The 18,661-nt window shown below is 41.2% G+C and overlaps 1 protein-coding gene across 6 annotated transcripts in view; it reads left to right on the top strand.

Moving 5' to 3' along the window:
- SMARCC2 (SWI/SNF related BAF chromatin remodeling complex subunit C2) overlaps positions 1 to 18,661 on the top strand; it is a 157,013-nt gene that overhangs the window by 48,015 nt on the left and 90,337 nt on the right. For 5 of the 6 annotated variants that reach the window (XM_073613986.1, XM_073613985.1, XM_073613984.1 and 2 more), the window contains exons 9-13: positions 4,757 to 4,921; positions 8,231 to 8,346; positions 12,242 to 12,366; positions 12,446 to 12,505; positions 13,916 to 13,953. In XM_073613986.1, the coding sequence (XP_073470087.1) occupies positions 4,757 to 4,921; positions 8,231 to 8,346; positions 12,242 to 12,366; positions 12,446 to 12,505; positions 13,916 to 13,953 (504 nt within the window). The remainder of the gene's footprint in view (positions 1 to 4,756; positions 4,922 to 8,230; positions 8,347 to 12,241; positions 12,367 to 12,445; positions 12,506 to 13,915; positions 13,954 to 18,661) is intronic. The other variant, XM_073613982.1, reaches the window with a different exon arrangement.

The following is an 18,661-nucleotide window of genomic DNA, read 5'->3' as shown; positions in this document are numbered from 1 at the left end:
CAAAACAGCCCCATCATATTGCCACCATCAAAACTGCCCCATCAGAATTGTCCCATCAAAACTGCCCCATCATATTCCTCTATTATAAATCAGTACATGGTGTGTCTGTCCCCTCCCCCAGGCCCTGTAATCAGAGCTGAGATGCTCCAGCCACCTCCCCCCCTGTGTATAACAGAAGCTTTGGTAACCATGGCAACAAAACAAACACAGTACACTCTGATTAATGGCTAAAATTTCCTGAAATGACCTCTAAATAAAAAGCTTTTTCACAAAAACTGTAAAAGATATCAAACTGAAAAGATATAGCCAGATAGCTGAATATTTTGTGAACATTTTAAAGTTTGTTTGGCGTCTGTAGGTGAAAGTATGAAGGAGCTGAAACTTTTGGGAGCGGAAGAAGAATTTAAGGATCTGAAGCATGCTCCCATTGACTTCAATGTTAAAAAAAAGTGTTTAAAAAGCTTAATATTTTAAAAAGTATAAATGGTAGAAAAAAAGTTGAAAAAGAGCACACATCAGCTAAAAGAGACGAACATTTTAATAGTTGAATGGTTTTAATAGCTGAAAGTATGCAGAAGTTACGCAAAACCAAAAAACGTACGGAATAAAATTAAAAATAAACTAGAAAATGCATTTCCTGGGGAAAATGCGTGGGAATGCTGAATAGCTAAATTGCTAAAATGGCCGCCATCAAAACTGCCCCATCATACTGCCATCAAAACTGCCCCATCAGAATTGCCCCATCAAAATTGTCCCCAATAAAACTGCCCCATCAAAATTGTCCCATCATATTGCCACCATCAGAATTGCCTCATCATATTACCACCATCAAAACTGCCCCATCATATTGCCACCATCAAAACTGCCCCCATCATATTGCCATCAAAACTGCCCCATTAGAATTGCCCCATCAAAATTGTCCCCATCAAAACTGCCCCATCATATTGCCCCCATCAAAACTGCCCCATCAGAATTGCCCCATCAAAACTGCCCCATCATATTGCCCCCATCAAAATTGCCCCATCAAAACTGCCCCATCAGAATTGCCTTACCAAAACTGCCCCATCATATTGCCACCATCAAAACTGCCCCATCAGAATTGCCCCATCAAAACTGCCCCGTCATATTGCCACCATCAAGACTGCCCCATCAGAATTGCCCCATCAAAACTGCCCCCATCATATTGCCACCATCAAAACTGCCCCATCATATTGCCACCTTTAAAACTGCTCCAGAAAAATTGTCCCCATCAAAACTGCCCCATCATATTGCCACCATCAAAACTGCCCCATCAGAATTGCCCCATCAAAACTGCCCCATCATATTCCTCTATTATAAATCAGTACATGGTGTGTCTGTCCCCTCCCCCGGGCTCTGTAATCAGAGCTGAGATGCTCCAGCCACCTCCCCCCTGTGTATAACAGAAGCTTTGGTAACCATGGCAACAAAACAAACACAGTACACTCTGATTAATGGCTAAAATTTCCTGAAATGACCTCTAAACAAAAAGCTTTTTCTCTAAAACTGTAAAAGATATCAAACTAAAAAGATATAACCAGATAGCTGAATATTTTGTGAACATTTTAAAGTTTGTTTGGTGTCTCTAGGTGAAAGTATGAAGGAGCTGAAACTTTTGGGAGCGGAAGAAGAATTTAAGGATTTCAAGCATGCTCCCATTGACTTCAATGTTAAAAAAACGTGTTAAACAGCTTAATATTTTAAAAAGTATAAATGGTAGAAAAAAAGTTGAAAAAGAGCACACCTCAGCTAAAAGAGACGAACATTTTAATAGTTGAATGGTTTTAATAGCTGAAAGTATGCAGAAGTTACGCAGAACCAAAAAACGTACGGAATAATATAATTAAAATTAAAAATTAAAAATAAATAAAATCGAATAACAATAGTGGGACTGCTAAAGCAGTCCCACTAATAAATAAAATCGAATAACAATAGTGGGACTGCTAAAGCAGTCCCACTAAATAAAATCGAATAACAATAGTGGGACTGCTAAAGCATTCCCACTAATTAAATAATTTGTATCAATAGAGGGGGAGGAAGTTTAGGGAAACCCACCTATAAATCACTTACAAGTGTGTATGCAATCGTAGGCGTAATGTCAGAGATCACCGGCCACCCAAAAAAGCACCAGGGTCTGGAGCTGAGGAGGCACATTCAGTGGCGGCACACATCATGAGCAGAAACCCAGGTGGACCCGGGCACACAGAGCGCTCCTAAAGTGAATATGTGACAGCAAATTTAGTGAATTGCCTAAATAAGTGTGTGTGTGTGTATAGAAACTATGTGAAGGGGGATGTAATGACAGTGAGGACAGTACTAAATGGTGAAACTGGTGCAAGTAAGGGAAGGGGGAGAGGAGGGGGGGCTAGTGTGGGTAAATGGACAGGAGTGAGGGTTGACAGCCATGGTGAGAGGTTGTCACCAAGACACCTGAGGGAGAGAGTAATGTGGAAAGGAACCAAAATACAGAGTGACTACTGCGTGTAGGGAATTACCTGGTGCGGAGAAAAGGAGGAAAATGGGTCATGATCCAGGATAAGCAGAGGATCTAATGTGTATGAGTGTCCTGGTCCCACTGGTGCAGCCACCGTGGGACCACCCCCAACGTCACACGAGCTCCGTGAGGTGAGGGAGGTGCCAGTAACCGGACGGGACGCTCAGGGCTCTCATACACAATAGATCCTCTGCTTATCCTGGATTCTGACCCATTTCCTCTGTCTTAGTGGCAACCTCTCACCATGGCTGTCCACCCTCACGCCTGTCCATTTACCAATACTAGCCCCCCCCCCTTACTTGCACCAGTTTCACTATTTAGCACTGTCCTCACTCTCATTACATCCCCTTCACATAATTTCTATATACACACACACTTATTTGGTCAATTCACTAAATTTGCTGTCACATATTCACTTTAGGAGTGCTCTGTGTGCCTGGGTCCACCTGGGTTGCTGCCCGTGATGTGTGCCGCAGCTAGATGTGCCTCCTCTGCTCCCGAACCTGATGCTTTTTTTGGGAGGCTGGTGATCTCTGACATTACGCCTACGACTGCATACCCACTTGTAAGTGATTTATAGGTGGGTTTCCCTAATCTTCCTCCCCCTCTATTGATACAAGTTATTAAATTCGCTATTATTCCCTACTTTAGACAAACCACGTGCTTGCTCCTGATGCAGCACCAAGCCACAAAGCACGTCTAACTACCAGATGCCGTGTATCCCACTATTTCAGTGTTCAGTATGTGTTTCTATATATATGGAATAAATGTATGTAATCATGTATTTACAGATTATTAAACTTCTTAATATCCACCATTGTATTCTATTCAACCCAGTGCTTCACTCAATGTCCCACCCTTTTGCTCTCAACTTCTCTCTTGCTGTGCTGGTGTCTGGGGATTATTTTCCCTTGCTGTACTGCTGTCTTTGTGATTTTTTTTTTTTTTTTGCTATGCTGTGTTGGTGTCAGGTAGATTTCTTTCCCTTGCTTGACTGGTGTGATGGATATTACTTCCCCCTTGCTGTGTTGGTGTTGAGAGATTCCTTTCTCTTGCTATACTAGTGTCATGAAGATTCTCCCCCTATGCTTTGCTGGTGTCAGGAAGATTCTCTTTCCTTGTTGTGCTGATGTCAAGGAGATTCTCTTACCCTGCTTTGCTGGTGTCAGGGATTATTCTTTTCCCTTGTTGTGCTTGTGGTAGGAAGATTCCTTTCCTATGCTGTGCTAGTGACAGAGATTTTCTTCCCATACTGTGCTGGTGACAGAGAGATTCTCTTCCCTTGCTGTGCTGGTGTCAGGGGGATTTCTTTCTCTCACTGTACTGGTGTTGGGGGATTCGCTTCCCTTGCTGTGCTGGTGTCATAGTTTTTTCCTTCTCTTGTTGTGCTGGTTTTAGGGAAAGTACTTTCCCTTGTGCTGGTGTCACAAAGATTCCCTCCACTTGCCTTGCTGGTGTCAAGAAGATTCCCTTCCTTAAGACCCCTTTCACACTGGGGCGGTTTGCAGGCAGTATTGTGCTAAAAATACCGCCTGCAAACCGCCCCTAAACAGCCTCCGCTGAAGCGGTGCGCAGGCAGGGCGGTGAAAAAAGTCCTGCAAACCGCTTTTTTGGAGCGGTGAAGGAGCGGTGTATTCACCGCTCCTAAACCGCTCCTGCCCATTGAAATCAATGGGACAGCGCGGCAATACCGCGGCTATAGCCGCGCTGTACGAGGGATTTTAACCCTTTTTCGGCCGCCAGCGGGGGTTAAAACCGCACCGCTAGCGGCCGAATACAGCTACAAGAACGACGGTACAGCAGCGCTAAAAATAGCGCTGTTGTACCGCCGACGCCCCCACAGCTCCAGTGTGAAAGGGGCCTTTCTGTGCTGCTCTTAGGAAGGTTCTTTTCACTTAAAATGTTGGTGTCAGGGAGATTTCCTAATGTGCTGTGCTGGTTTCAGGGAGAGTTTCTTCCCTTGCTGTGCTTCTGTCAAGGTGATTCCTTTCTCTTGCTGTGCAAGGTGCAGGGCGATTTCTTGCGGTTGCAGTGCTGCTTTCAGGGAGATTCCTTCCCTCCCAGTGTCAGTAGTTATTGGGAGATGAAGTAAATGGAAATCTCACTAGGCACCTAAACACAGGTAAAAACTCGACAGAGATTAGACGCTTTGCCCACTCTATTGTAAGTACAAAAGAGACTTTAGCTGGAGTTCCATTTTAACTTAAGACAGCAAATTATTCATAAATTGTTTTCCTTGTGTAGGTGCATGCCAAATGGATTCTAGATACAGACTCCTTCAATGAGTGGATGAATGAAGAAGATTATGAGGTGAATGATGATCGTAATCCTGTTACACGTCGCAAGAAGATCTCAGCCAAGACTTTGACTGATGAAGTGAGATCTTTACTGCAATCTCCTGTTATAGAGGTCACTTTGCTATGCTCTATTATTTTCTTATCCTTTTACTGTCATTTTTTTAAGCTGTAGACTAGTTGGTGCATCAGAATTTTCAGGGTTATATTGTTGATTGTAATTGGGAGGTCTGCATTTTTTGTGATCATCTGAGCAATCTCTGCTGAAAAGCTGCAATGTCTGTATCCCTTTTAGAGCCTCGGATAGTATGTGGTCAAAAAATTAATCTCCTATTGCAGGAGGTCCCTGAATTTGATTTGAAATTTGCGCCAGGTTTCTGTGCAAAGCAGTGAGGCAATCTCAGGCTGGAAATATTTCTGGGATAGTGCAGCTTGCAGATCACTCCCAGCTGGCCATATTGCAAGAAAGCAATGGATTTTTGATCATCAACATAAATTACAATAAGTACAGATTGAAATGTTAAGGTTATTTGTAACAAAATAGTGTTGCGAATTTCTTTTTTGGGGGGAGGGAGGGGACATTTTGTAATTCTCACTTTGTGAATGCATTTAAAGTGGTTGTTACCTTTCAAACCCCTTTCACTGGCAGGCCCTCTGTTTTATCCAGGGATAATGCACTGTGTAAGTGTTTTTTTAAACCAAGCCTCTAAATACCTTTTTTGCAGCTACATTCAGGCCGGTCACGTGACTCCTGGCTGCTCTGCTACTCCGATCCAGGGCTACAGCGGGAGGGGCCAAGACCTCTCTCTGATGTCAGCCGGGGAGATCACGTGGCTACCCGGCCCTTCCTGCTGTAGCCCTGGATCGAAGTAGCAGAGTGCCCGGGAGTCACGTGTTCGGCCTGAATGTAGCTGCAAAAAAGGTATTTAGAGACTTCATTTATAAAAAAACACTTATACAGTGCTTTATCCCTGGATAAAACAGAGGGGCTGCCAGTGGCAATTATTAAACTTTTTTTTAACTACCGATCGCGACAGGAGGGCGGGGGGCAAGACACAGAGCTGACAGGCAGGCAGGGAGGGAAGGGTGAGGGGGACAGAGGAGAGCTGCGGATGACGGAGGCATGCTTAACTGACCATGGTAGTCATGGCTCAGGAGCCATGATTATCATGGTCAGGACAGGGGGGGGGGGGCAGAAAGTGGCAGGATCAGCCAGGTTTTTTACAGCTTAGAGAGGGGCAGGTTACAAGAGAACAGAAGATCACTTTACTTTTTTTTTGTTAGGGTTACAGATACTTTCAAATCAGTAATGATTCTGTAGTGATCACTGATCATCCCTGAATTATGGATTTCTCATAATATAACAAATTATCTGCTTTGGACAACAGGCTCTTTTGCAGGTTCGGGATTCAGAAATCAATTGACAATACTGTTTAGATCTTACTATTCAGCCACCATATATACTGCCTCAGCCAAACCTAAAAGCCCTTTTTCAGAGTAGATGCCATAAAATGCCTGCTACAAAACCTTCCTCATATGTCTTTCTGAAAACAGTTTAATTTTGTTAGTAAGGGCCTGACTTCAAGGACTGTGCCTTGCCTTTGGTCACCTCCTGTCCTGACTCTGTGATCAGCAAGGGTACTCTGATTGCACAGAAGCATGTTAGTTGGTGGGGTTCAGCCCTGAAGTCAGGTTCCTTTTAATACGATGGAACCACTTTTAGATGGGCACACACAGGATAGTTACCTTGCTTTCAAAGGTCAAAAAGGGCATTTTGTGCATGGTCCTAGACAAATCTTTTGTTCTGTTAGATCAAATTGTATACTAGTGCTGAGACCTCAGGAGGATCTCTTATACTGTTTCTTGGTTAACATACTAGGTAGGCTGTATTGTTTCTCTTCTTCCAAACTGTTTGCACAAATATTTGAAACACTGTGATTTGCATTTTAATCTCCATTTTTTTTGGTATAATTCTGACTGTTTTTTAAGATAAGGCTTTTCAAATTGCCAAGCCTGTTTAACTCTCTGGCAGTGCGAACCAACCTGACATAGGTTTCCTAGACCTACTCCTTCCACCTTTATCTGCATCATTGCCAGCACCAAAGGGAGTAAAGCTGGCCATAGATGGGTAGAATTTCAAATGGAAGTTCTTAGGGAAAGAATGTTCTAAGATGGTTTGTCTTTCTAATTATTAGTGGGTTAAACTGACATTTGTTTTTTACTGCAGTGACAAGAAAATTTCAAGGAGCAGGATGAAAATTTTTTTTCTCAATTTTATCGAATTTTTAACAGTGTACGTGGTTTTTGCATTTAGTAAAGTCCATTCATTCCATAATCAAATGTTAAAAGCAAATAAAATCTTTCGAATAACCTTCCAATGTTTTGAGAATTTTCGTATGAATTTTTCTAAGAATTTTTGCTCTAAATTTTATAAATCTATGGCCAGCTTAAGTGCAGTACTACCTCCACAAAGGCTAGGATTTTTGAAAAGCAATGTCTGCAACATGAAGATGCACATGTATATTTGAAAGTAGCGGCATGTATGCTGCCAAAATTTTCATGGAGGTATTCCTTAATCAGAGTCTAGTGCTATGTAGCATTGAATGTATAAGATGGCAGTAGTATACTTTTTAGAAATTGTTGCAATGTAAATATTTTATTTTTTTTGTCAGTTTAGATCAGGGGTGTCCAACCTGCAGCCCACGGGCCGCATGTGGACCAAGACAGATTAGAGAACACATGTGGCCGAAGAAAATTTTGTCTCTTTTATCTCTCTAAAGGACTTTTATACGTTTTATCTTCCCAAAGAAGAATATATCACATTCTTCACAATTATTTTTGGTGTATTTTATGTGCTCAAGATAATTCCTCCTCTTCCAGTGGGGCCCAAGAAGGTCTAAAGGTTGGACACCTCTGGTTTAGATAGATATTAAATGTTTTGGTTAATTTGGATATTTTTCCAAAAATATTGACTTTAAATTTTTTTTTTTATTAAAATTGATTAAAGTAAGCTCGTCTTCTGAGAAATGCAGGGGCTGCCATTACTGACTGCTTACGGAAGTGCTAGTTGTCTGATGACTTTGGAGATGCAGGAAGTCTGAGTCCCTGGCCTAGAACATAATACAGATTAATTCTGACTTTACTCTAAGTATTGAAGTAAAAGGTTCAGAATGACAGCCAGGCAGCTAGCATTTTTTAAGAAGAAATATTTCAGTATGGCAGCCTACGTTATTTCTTTTATGGCAAGTTTCCTTTAAAGAATACTGTCATTCCACCTTTATAACATGCAGAAAGAGATTTGGATGGTGAGTTGTCCATGTTCTAAAATTTAGTGTAGCCAGTAAAAGCTGATGGCCTGACAACTCTGAATTTTGAACTATATTTTTAGTTTTGTGTTTTTTTTGATGCTTCTTTCTACTTAAAGGTAAGCAGTCCTGATTCGGATCGCAGGGACAAGAAGGGACCTAATTACAAAAAGAGGAAACGTTCCCCTTCCCCTCCCCCAAGTGCAGAAGCAAAGAAGAAGAATGTCAAGAAAGGGTAGGGCCACATTCTACCTGCTTGTATGTTGTTATTACTCTTTATATAGCTGGCTTAGTACTTCTTCGCTGGTACCTAGTCCCCTTTGAGTCTCTCATGCAATCCTGACCCACTCCCACAAGTTCTTCAGAGGTTGCCAAACAGATGGCTCATTTAGACATATTTGGTGGAATTGATGAAAAGTAAAGAGATTTTGGTTTAGAGATTATCAAATAATCTGTGCAGTCGCAGATAAATCGCAAAAACCCCTATGAAGCCCTTCTATATTTACAACCTACCCCCTTAGCCCTGACTCACTTGATTCTTTCTATAAATACAGGAGGGGGTAGGGAAAGCAAAAAAAGGTACAATCACCCCCCCCTTCTTTTTTTTTTTACTTATACCCCCTTCATTTTATTCCTTGCCATAATTATGCCCTCCTCTGATGGTGGGAAGACCTGGACTTGGTGTGGCAACCTTTATTCTCTTACCATCCCCTTCTCCCCTAGTCCTTCTCCTTCTCCCCTAGTCCTTCCCCATCTCTTCTCCTACAGCTTGCCTTATTTCCTCTTTTTAAAGCGGAACTTCACTCAAAAGGGGAAGTTCTGCTTATCCTACACCTCCCTCCTACTCCTATACATTTGGCACTTTTTTTAGTGGGGGAACAGGTACCTGATTTTGACAGGTACCCGCTCCCCCACTTCCAGTCAGATCGCTGCGGTGATCTGAGAGGAGGTTCTACCCCCCCCCTCCTTCCCCCGCAGCCTTCTGGGACACATCACAGGTCCCAGAAGGCTGCAGCACTAATTACAAAGCGCAGTGCGGTTCACGGTTTCCCTTAGTGAAGATGCTGGCACCTGCACCTGAAGCTGATTGAAGAATCTGCTTAGGTAAGGAAAACGCTGGATCCAGGGGCAGGTAAGTGTCCTTATATTAAAAATCATCTGCTACAGTATTTGTACCTGCTGACTTTTTTTTTTTTATGATGCATTCTAGCACATTGTGCCATTGCCTTGCAGGGTTTTTCTTTTTTTAACATACGTGGTTTACAACCGATTTAAAACTACTGAGTAAGACACGTTTTTTTTCCTGTTTTATAATATAATCAAATATATAAAATCAAATATGATACGTAAATGTGTATAGTTCTTTTTGCTGTAAATATACTGTTTTTCAACAAAAAACCAATAAAAATTTATTGAACGAAAAAATGGTTGGTTTAGAACCAATTTTATTTTTTGTTATAGATTTTACACTTCTTATATCCTATTTTTATAGAATCTTTTTGTTACTTTTCATTAAAAAATTATTCATATTTCTAACGTTTACATTTTTTAGCTCTGAAAAAATACATTCCCTTATAATACAATTACATTAAAAAAAATTACTTAATTTGAATTGCCTGTGAAAATGTTAAAAACAAACAGGGACATACCGTTTCACGTTGCAAGGCTACTAAAATTGAAGTCATATAGCCAAAACCTTTTTTTTCAGGTTGGGTAGAGTATGGGGAGCTGTGTATGTAGGTGAAGGGAAGCACTGGCAATTCAATTGAAGTCTGCTGCACCTGAAAAACCCTGAATACCAGGAATAAAAAGTGATTGATATTTTAAAGGTGCGCTAATTCTATGTAAACACCCACAGTGATATAAAATATAATGCACAATAATGTTACCCAATGTGAACACAATGGGTAAATTGGAAACAAGGGTGTGGTCTAGATTGACCTGTAACACATGTGGATAAGCAAAATTTCTTAAAACTGTATGTGCATAATCAAAAAATATAAACCATGCAATTCAAACACAATGTGTATATGATCTAAAACGGAATAAATAAATAAATAAATAAACTGACGAGAGTAAATATCAGCAGTCTCTCTCAGGTTCCAAATAGTCTATGTGAAAGCAAATCAAATTCAACAGAGTGAATGGGCTGAATTGAAAACACATCCTATTATCTTGTGAGTCTGAAATCGAGCAGATGCCGATCCCCAGGTGTGTGGACTCCTTAGTATGAAGACACCACCGTGCTCAAAAGTTATAAAATTGGCTGCTTACCAGACCCACATTGGTCACAAGCGTGTGTGCTGATCCACAGCTTAGGGATGCATTCCTCTGTTTGCCAAATCTCAGAGATTCACAATGGACAACAGCTCCCAGCAGACCCGGATGGACGAGTAAGCATGGACGCTCATCTGCGGCTGATAAAATGGATTCCTCTATACCTTCCTCGAAGGGCTCAAGTGGATTCCCAGTTAACAGCTCATGATGGATGATAAAAAGTTGGAGGAAGACTAATGTTGCATTATCTTTTGGTAAAAAATCCATTTATTTTTAAAAGGCACTTAAAATATGTTACAGCAAAAAATTGTGCCACGGTCGCTTGCAGTGTGGACCATGCTCTCCGACGTTACAACTGGCTCTTTCCAATGCGTTTCCCTTAAAGAGGCGTCAACTGGGATTGGAAATTGAATATGGGGAGGTTTAGAATCCTGGTCAAATTTTTATTGCTGTTTGTGTCCTTGCTGGGAGCTAGGATTATCACTAATAAAGTATTACAATTGTCACAAGAACAAGAGGCTTTGGGGAAATCTTCCATTGAGGACACCCATTCTGTGAAAATTATCTGGAGATTTCCTCTGACTTTGTAGAAATTTCCTCACGTGTCTTGTGGCGCCTCCGGCACAGTAAGTGAAAGGAAATCTCCCCAATCAGACAGACCACAAAAAAGTAAATAAAAAATATGACAAGGTTTTTAACTTTCATCCTCTATCCAAAACTGGAAAAAAAAGTTTAGGCTATATATTCTTTTTAATAGAGCCTGATCCTTAGGCCTCTTTCCTTAAAGCCCAGCTCCAGGATTTTGCCATCACCCCCCCCCCCCCCCCCCCAACTGCTGGTATGAAAAAAAAAAAAAAACTGTACAAACGCACCACAATACTTGCCTGAAGCCGCAGTTATGTGACAGTGCCAACCCAAACCTTCTCTTCTGTTTATTTCCTGGGGTCCTACTTCAGATGGCCACATCGCTACCTACTTGATGTGGACATCTCCTATTGCTGGAAGCGACACTTCCAGTGCCCAGGTCCTCTCTCATATAGGAGAATTGCCCAAGAAGATAACAAGCTTGGCACATTGGCATCAACTTACCTGCCATCTGCACTTGTGATGATCTTGTGTCCGTTTCCCATAGGCTTTTATATGAATTAGTAGAAAGAAGTGTTACCCAGTATCAGCCATCCATAGTACAGGCTGTTTTTCAGTTGCAGGCTGGAGAAAACAGGTACTTATTTTTAAAGAAGTGAATGTGAAATCCACCAGTCATTCACTGCAAGTGAATCATTCTAATGCACATGTTTTAAAATACAGTGATTGCTTCAGCTGCAGTGAATAAGTGGTGAAAGTCTCATTCACTGCTTTATAAATATGCCTGTTAATGTAATTTATTCAATGAGCTCTTGATTTATGAATGTTGCTGTTTTCATGTGTAATGTGTCCCATGTTGCATTACAGTAGATATGTTTCTTCATCTGTGGGCTATGCATTGCTCTATACCAGGGGTCTCCAAACATTCTAAAGAAAAGGCCAGTTTACTGTCCTTCAGGCATTGGGGGGGGCGGACTGTGGCCAGTGAAAGTAGAAAATGTCTCGGCATCAGTGGGAGTAAACAATGGTTTTAGGGGGAGGAATAGTTCCTCATTCTTGGTTTGAGTGGGAGGAACAATGCCCCATTGATGGTGTCTGTGGGAGGAATGGTACCCAATTATTGGTGTCAGTTGGAAGAAAAGTGTCCCAAGGGCCAGATAAAGGCAAGCAAAGGGACGCAGTTTGGAGACCACTGCTCTATACAAATGACTGTAATCACTTGGTAAAATAATAATCATTCTTATAATTTATAACATTCATACACCTAGACCCTCGACTCCTTACACTAAATCCAAGAGGGGTCACCGCGAGGAGGAACAGGAGGATCTGACAAAGGACATGGATGAACCTTCACCTGTGCCTAATGTAGAAGAAGTAACCCTGCCCAAAGCTGGTAATTGTGTTTTCCAGAAGGCAAAGCTTTATAATTCACTTCTGACCAGAATGATGATTATTTATATTTTCTTTCCAAGTCAACACCAAGAAAGATTCTGAATCTGCCCCAGTTAAGGGAGGCACTGTGACTGACCTTGGTGAGTGAGTATATGTAGTTTGTTGTGTGACCACTATGACACATGAAGCAGTAGTATTTTTTTCTTATAGAAAACTCCGTCCAGACCTTTAGATGTTTGTAAATGTAGCACCCGCCTGACCCCTGGAAGCATGGTGGAATTCCCAGGGTGGGCTGACATGTCAGCTCAGGGGGTAGATCACACCTAGGCAATAGTGGGATGTGTAAACAGATGGGCACCGGTCACTTATAGGTGAAACGAAAAAAGGAATTTATTACTGTCCACGGGAGAAAGTTACTGTTACAACGTTCTAGGTTAATGCAGAACTCTTGTCACTTCAAATGTTACAGTACAGGAAAGGGCTGTGTTTGGAATGCCTCTGTAGACGATGAGTTTATCAACTATCTTCTGCAGGAGAGTTGACCATATCCAGACACACTCAGATCTCTTCAGGCAGACAGGCCTGAACAAGCAGTTCCAAACACATGCACCCTCCCCAGGACAGAGCCTGAGGGAAAGAGAGCTTGCATCAGCTCCCCCCAGTTATATATATTTATATATACCACTCCTTACGAAAGGCTGGCTACAAAACCGGTAAACTTCTATTATCTGCTCGTTTTTGTCTGATAAATATAACATTATGACCTTGTTCACATGGGTGTACTTAAGCGTACATTCGTGCAAAGGGCCCTGTTTGCCTGCACAGGATGCACAGGTGTCCCGTGTATCCCCATGCAGGAAGTATTATTTTATATTGGCCCATGCACACAGCTGAGTAATGATCAGTAAACTTGCCCTGCGTTCAGATCCTTTAAAAAAAAAAAAAAAAAAGAAAATCTGTGCCTGAGGCCCTGCATATGGACTGTATTTTACACTACATGCATGTAAATTTGTGCCAACATTTTCATGTACACAGCACAAATGTGCTCTGTTTAAGTACAAGGGACACTTGCAACGGAGGACTCTAGTGACAAAGGATGCTAGGCGTCAATAGCTGTAGCTTGTATCCTAGCAACGGTGGACTCTAAGAAGCCCCAGCCATCCGTGTCTTAGCAACAGAGGAGGCAAGGTGACATTAGCCATCTGTATCCTAGCAAATAAAGATGCTAAGCAGCAATAGCGTCCTGGTCCTAGCAATGAATAAGCTGCATTATTGCTGCACGCTTATACACACGTAAACATTATTGAAACGTTACATGTGTACAGAGCACTTTTTACACAGCTTCTGTCAGCAAGATCCTGCGTACTAGTTGCTGTATTTTCATTCGGCCATGGGCATGTACACTCAATAAATATACATATTCATTTTTTTTTATGAATTACAATATGAAACCCATATTTTCTTCATTTATCTTATAACTGATGTTTTACCTTGAGAATATTAGTGTTGATTATTCCGATATCACCATTTCTCTTGAATGTTTCTTGCAGATGAACAAGAAGATGAAAGCATGGAAGCAGTGACAAAGGTAGGGGGTTTGCATATTACAAATGGACAATCCGGAAATGTAGCTGACCGCCTGGAGTTAGGTTCCCTTGTAGCTGAAGTTAAACCAATCACAAGTAAAACAGTTGCTGCCATTTCTGACTCTTTCTTTCTCAAAATTCTGACTTTCTTTACCGTACATCATGGGACACAGAGCACCATAATAATGACTATCTGGGTTATACGCCACCTATAGGTGAATGGACACTGGCAACCAATAGACAGGAAGTTCCCCCCTATATAACCCCTCCCATACAGGAAGTACCTCAGTTTTTTCGCCAGTGTCTTGAAGGTGATGGTCGTGGCTGTTTGAAGCTCTTCAAAACTTAATGATGTCCCAGTAAAGGGCGTTATGATCAGATCCATTCGGATGGCATGAAGGCTAAAATGGATGGTACTCAAGCATCATGGGAAGGAGAGAAGACTCCTTGAGGTTTTGCCTGTAATGCAGTCTTATGGCGCTGGACCCTGCGTAATGGAAACCTGTGCGGTGTTTGTTCTGACCAAGGTGCTTTCCTGCAGAGTGCTATACAGGTCCAGGGGAGTGGACCCCAGATCAAGGGGGACCCAGTCTCTGAAGGTCTTTTATGACAAAGCTCACTGTGATGGGTGAAGATTGGACTCTGGTTGAGTCCTGCAGCAGGAATGGTAAGTCTGCATTTGTTTGCAGTTTCTCTTTAAAAAAAAAAAAAGAGAGAGAGAAATCTGACTGTCTGTTCTCGCGGTGGCCACTGGGAGCAGTGTGCCGTTTAATCATGCTATGTACTCTTACTCATGTGGCTGCAGTTTCTCCTCCAGCCACTAGAGGGCGCAGGCTCGCTCGGTATGGCCTATTTTTATATAGGCAGGAAGTGGAAGCGCGGCCATGCCATGTGGCAACAGGTTCAGTAGGCCTCTGGAGACATAGCCGCAGCCTAAAGATACCAACAAAGTGTGAGTACTTACTATGGGAGAACTATGTGAAGACAAGTCATCATTATATGCTGCATATTTACTGCTTATCCAGGAAGGGGGGGGGGGGGGGACAACTGTAAGTTAAAACACCCCTGGATGGTTAGCAGTTCACTTTAAAGTGTTGACTGCTCTATAAGCAGGTGTAGCATAGTATACATGCTTGCAAACTTGTTGCTTAAATGCGTGTTTAAATATACACGTTTGGGAAAACGTGGGCATGGATGCATTTTTTAAGGAGTTTGTATCTCCGGTATAGTGCATATGTGCTTGACTAAAAACCTGCAGGTCTAGTATGGGCCCAGTTGCAGTTAAGCAGGTGCTTACTTGCAAACCTGCTAAAACGGCACAAGGATGAATGATTGCACAAAGATGCATGTTTTTGTCATGTTTTGCATAAATATACATGGTTATACATGTTTGCATAGAGATGCATGATCATGGTTGCACAGAATGCATGGTTGCTTAAGCATGCATGGATGCACAAAGATGCGTGTTTATTCATGTTTGCATAAATGTACAACAATTTACATGTTTGCATAAAGATACATGTTCATGGTTGTGCAGAATGCATAATCGCACAGAGATGCATGGTTATTAATGTTTACATAGAGATGCATGTTTGGACATGTTTATTTAAATGGACATTAGAAGCCATTGTCGGAAGTTAACACAAACTCTAAAGGGGAATTTGATAATGGGGGAAAAAAAAAGAAAGTAGGGAATGATCCACAACATTTCTTTTATATCTTTTTTTTTTTTCTGTATTTGTTGTTTGCTGATAAGACTATTAAATTAAATTTGTGATTGTGTGGCATATGCTGATTGTACGGGATGGCTCCCTCTGAGGCATTTGCTTACCTCTTCCACTCTCCCCCTTCTCACCCCTCCCTTTTTTGTTTTTTTTTTGTTTTTGTTTTTTCTCTCACGTAATAAGTTAATAATATACACAAAGCACAAGCACTTGAAATTTTTTGAATTATTATAATATATTCATAAATGAGGGGAGGGTTTATCCCCCATCCCCCTCCCCTCCCCCCCCTTTTTTTTTTTTTTTTTTTACTCACATTTAATAGGTAATAACAGAAGTAGAGCACAAACACTTGATACTCGCCCCCCCCCCCCCCCCCCTTTTTTTTTTTCTTTCACGTAATAAGTTAATAACATACACAAAGCACAAGCACTTGAAAGTTTTTGAATTATTTTATAAGGCATTCAAAAACGAGGGGAGGGTTTACCCCTCCATCACCCTCCCTTTTTTTTTTTTTCACACGTAACAGGTCAATAATATATATAGAACACTAATATTTGAATTATTTAAATAAGTTTTATAACACTTTCATAAAATTGGAGTTTTTGGTTTTACTTTCTTTCACGTGCAATAAGTTAATGACACATATAGAGCACAGCACTTGAAAGAAGGTCTTTTCCCTTTCTTTCACATTTTTGTTTTTTTTTACCTCTCCTTTAACACGTATTAAGTCAACAATGTACACAGAGCACAATTTTGGAAGATCTTAAATTACTTATATAGCACTCTTGTAAAACTTTTTTTTTTTTTTTTTATGGGGGAGGGGGTGTAGAGGGAGCCATCCCTGTTGTTGGCGTGTATATATAAACCAGGATATTGAATATTGTCCTCTGTCTTGGGAAGATGAGCCATGTAAATGTTTATTGTAATAAGAGAAAAATGTTTAATAAAGAATGAATTATAAAAAAAATTCAGGGCCCCCTGAGACAAAACCCTCCAAGAAGGGTTTAAAAATAATCATCTCATTGAGGCCTGGAAAAGTTGTGGCGTTAAGTCTGAAAATCCAACGTTGTTCTCTTTTTGTAATAGAGTTTTATTCCAGTCTCACCCCCTTATTCCTGGATGCACTCTGTCAAATACAAGGAATTTAATGCAGGGAAAGGTACCACCGTGGAAGCATGAAGTATGCCGTCCCAATGGTAGATCTGGGTTGCATGTCTTCATGCTAGCGATATGCCTGTATGCGCTACGCCATAATTCGTTTTTAGTTTTACCGACATAGAAGCATTGGCATTCGCATTGTAACAGACGACTTCCACGACTTTTGCAGTTTGCATAGTGCCTTGGGGTGAACATGACTTTTTTTGGAAGCAGTTTGCGCTTGGTAATGTCCATATATTGACAATACAGACAAGCACCGCATTTAAATGTTCCATGTCTCTTGCATGGATCCCTTAAATTCACTAGAGACAAGTTTGTCTTGTAATGAACTGGCTCAACGAAAAGTGAAAGATGGGCGTTCTGGCAATATTGGTCCCACTATGGGATCCAAAGCCAGAATGTGCCAGTATTTGTGCACAGTATTTTTGAAAAGTTCTTGCTGATTTTAGAAGCGAGTGATAATCCGAATCTGGTTATCACAGCTTTTCGAAGTTTTTACACCATATAGTAATTCCTGCCTAGTTTTGGATGTAGCTTTTTTGAAAGCCTTTTGAAGAATTTTTTTTGAGTATCCTCGTGCCAGGAGTCTCATTCTCAGATTGTCAGCCTCTCTTCTAAATGTAACCTCATCTGAGCAGTGTCGTCTCACCCGTAGGTACCGACCAAAGGGTATTGATTGAACTAGATTTTTGGGATGAAAACTGGTGGCAAGTAAAATGCCATTTCCAGTGGTTGGTTTTATATATAAACTGCTGGTTAGCATACCATTATCATCTTTGTGAATACGAATATCCAAAAATTCAATTTGACTTGTATTTGTTGCCATGGTGAAGGTAAGGTTGAACACATTAACATTACGTTTTTGCACAAGAGTCTGAAGCAGATCATCGGGGCCACTCCAAATCAATAAAATATCATCAATATAATGAAACCAGACGATCACATGGTCCAAAAAGGGAACCAGGTCGTCTGACGTGTTAATCATTCGTTCCCATTCCCCCAGGTACAGATTGGCGTAGGAAGGGGCACAACAGGTGCCCATCGCTATGCCCTGCACCTGGAGGAAATGGGAACCGTTGAAAACAAAGTAGTTGTAATTTAAGACAAAATCAAAGCCTCAACAATATAATCAATTGACTTTTCTTTCAAATCTACTCTTCTCCGACAATTCTTTTTATACAGGCCAAACCTTTATCACGTGGGATAGAGCTGTATAATGCTTCCACATCGATCACGGCTAGGATGGAATTTGGTGGAACCTGCAGTCCATCCAACTGTTGAAGTAAATGTATGGTATCCTTCACATAGCTTGGAATGCCCAAGACATGAGGGCGCAGGTGGCCATCGATGAATCTGCTAAGATTTTACGTCAGAGAACTTTTGCTGGAAATAATGGGGCACCCAGATGTGTGCCGTCAGACTCTTGTGCATCTTTGGAAGGGAATAAAAAGTGGGGGTCTGGGGGAAGGGAGTGCAAACAAATTCCCACTCCTCCCTCTTCAAGATGTTATGATGAAAGCCCATCTATCGATCAAATGATAGAAATATTTTTGGGTTTGATCAATCTTAGTGGTGGTCACACGAGCGTACCATGTCTTGTTATTTAAAATCTTGGTACACATAAGTATGTACTGTTCGTTATCCATGATCACAATGTTGCCCCCCTTATCGGAGGGCTTAACAGTGATCGTTGGATTGGTGGAGAGATTGTATAATAAATCCTGTTCCTCATTTGAGAGGTTAGACCTACCATCACGCTTGATTTTTAGACGTTTGATTTCTAAGGTAGTTAAGTGAATGAAAGTCTGGATATTGGCGTTAAGGGCGA

The sequence above is a fragment of the Aquarana catesbeiana genome, linkage group LG02 (genome assembly GCF_042186555.1).
Source record: "Aquarana catesbeiana isolate 2022-GZ linkage group LG02, ASM4218655v1, whole genome shotgun sequence".
Classification (NCBI taxonomy): domain Eukaryota; kingdom Metazoa; phylum Chordata; class Amphibia; order Anura; family Ranidae; genus Aquarana; species Aquarana catesbeiana.
This window is presented reverse-complemented; position numbering and strand designations above follow the sequence as displayed.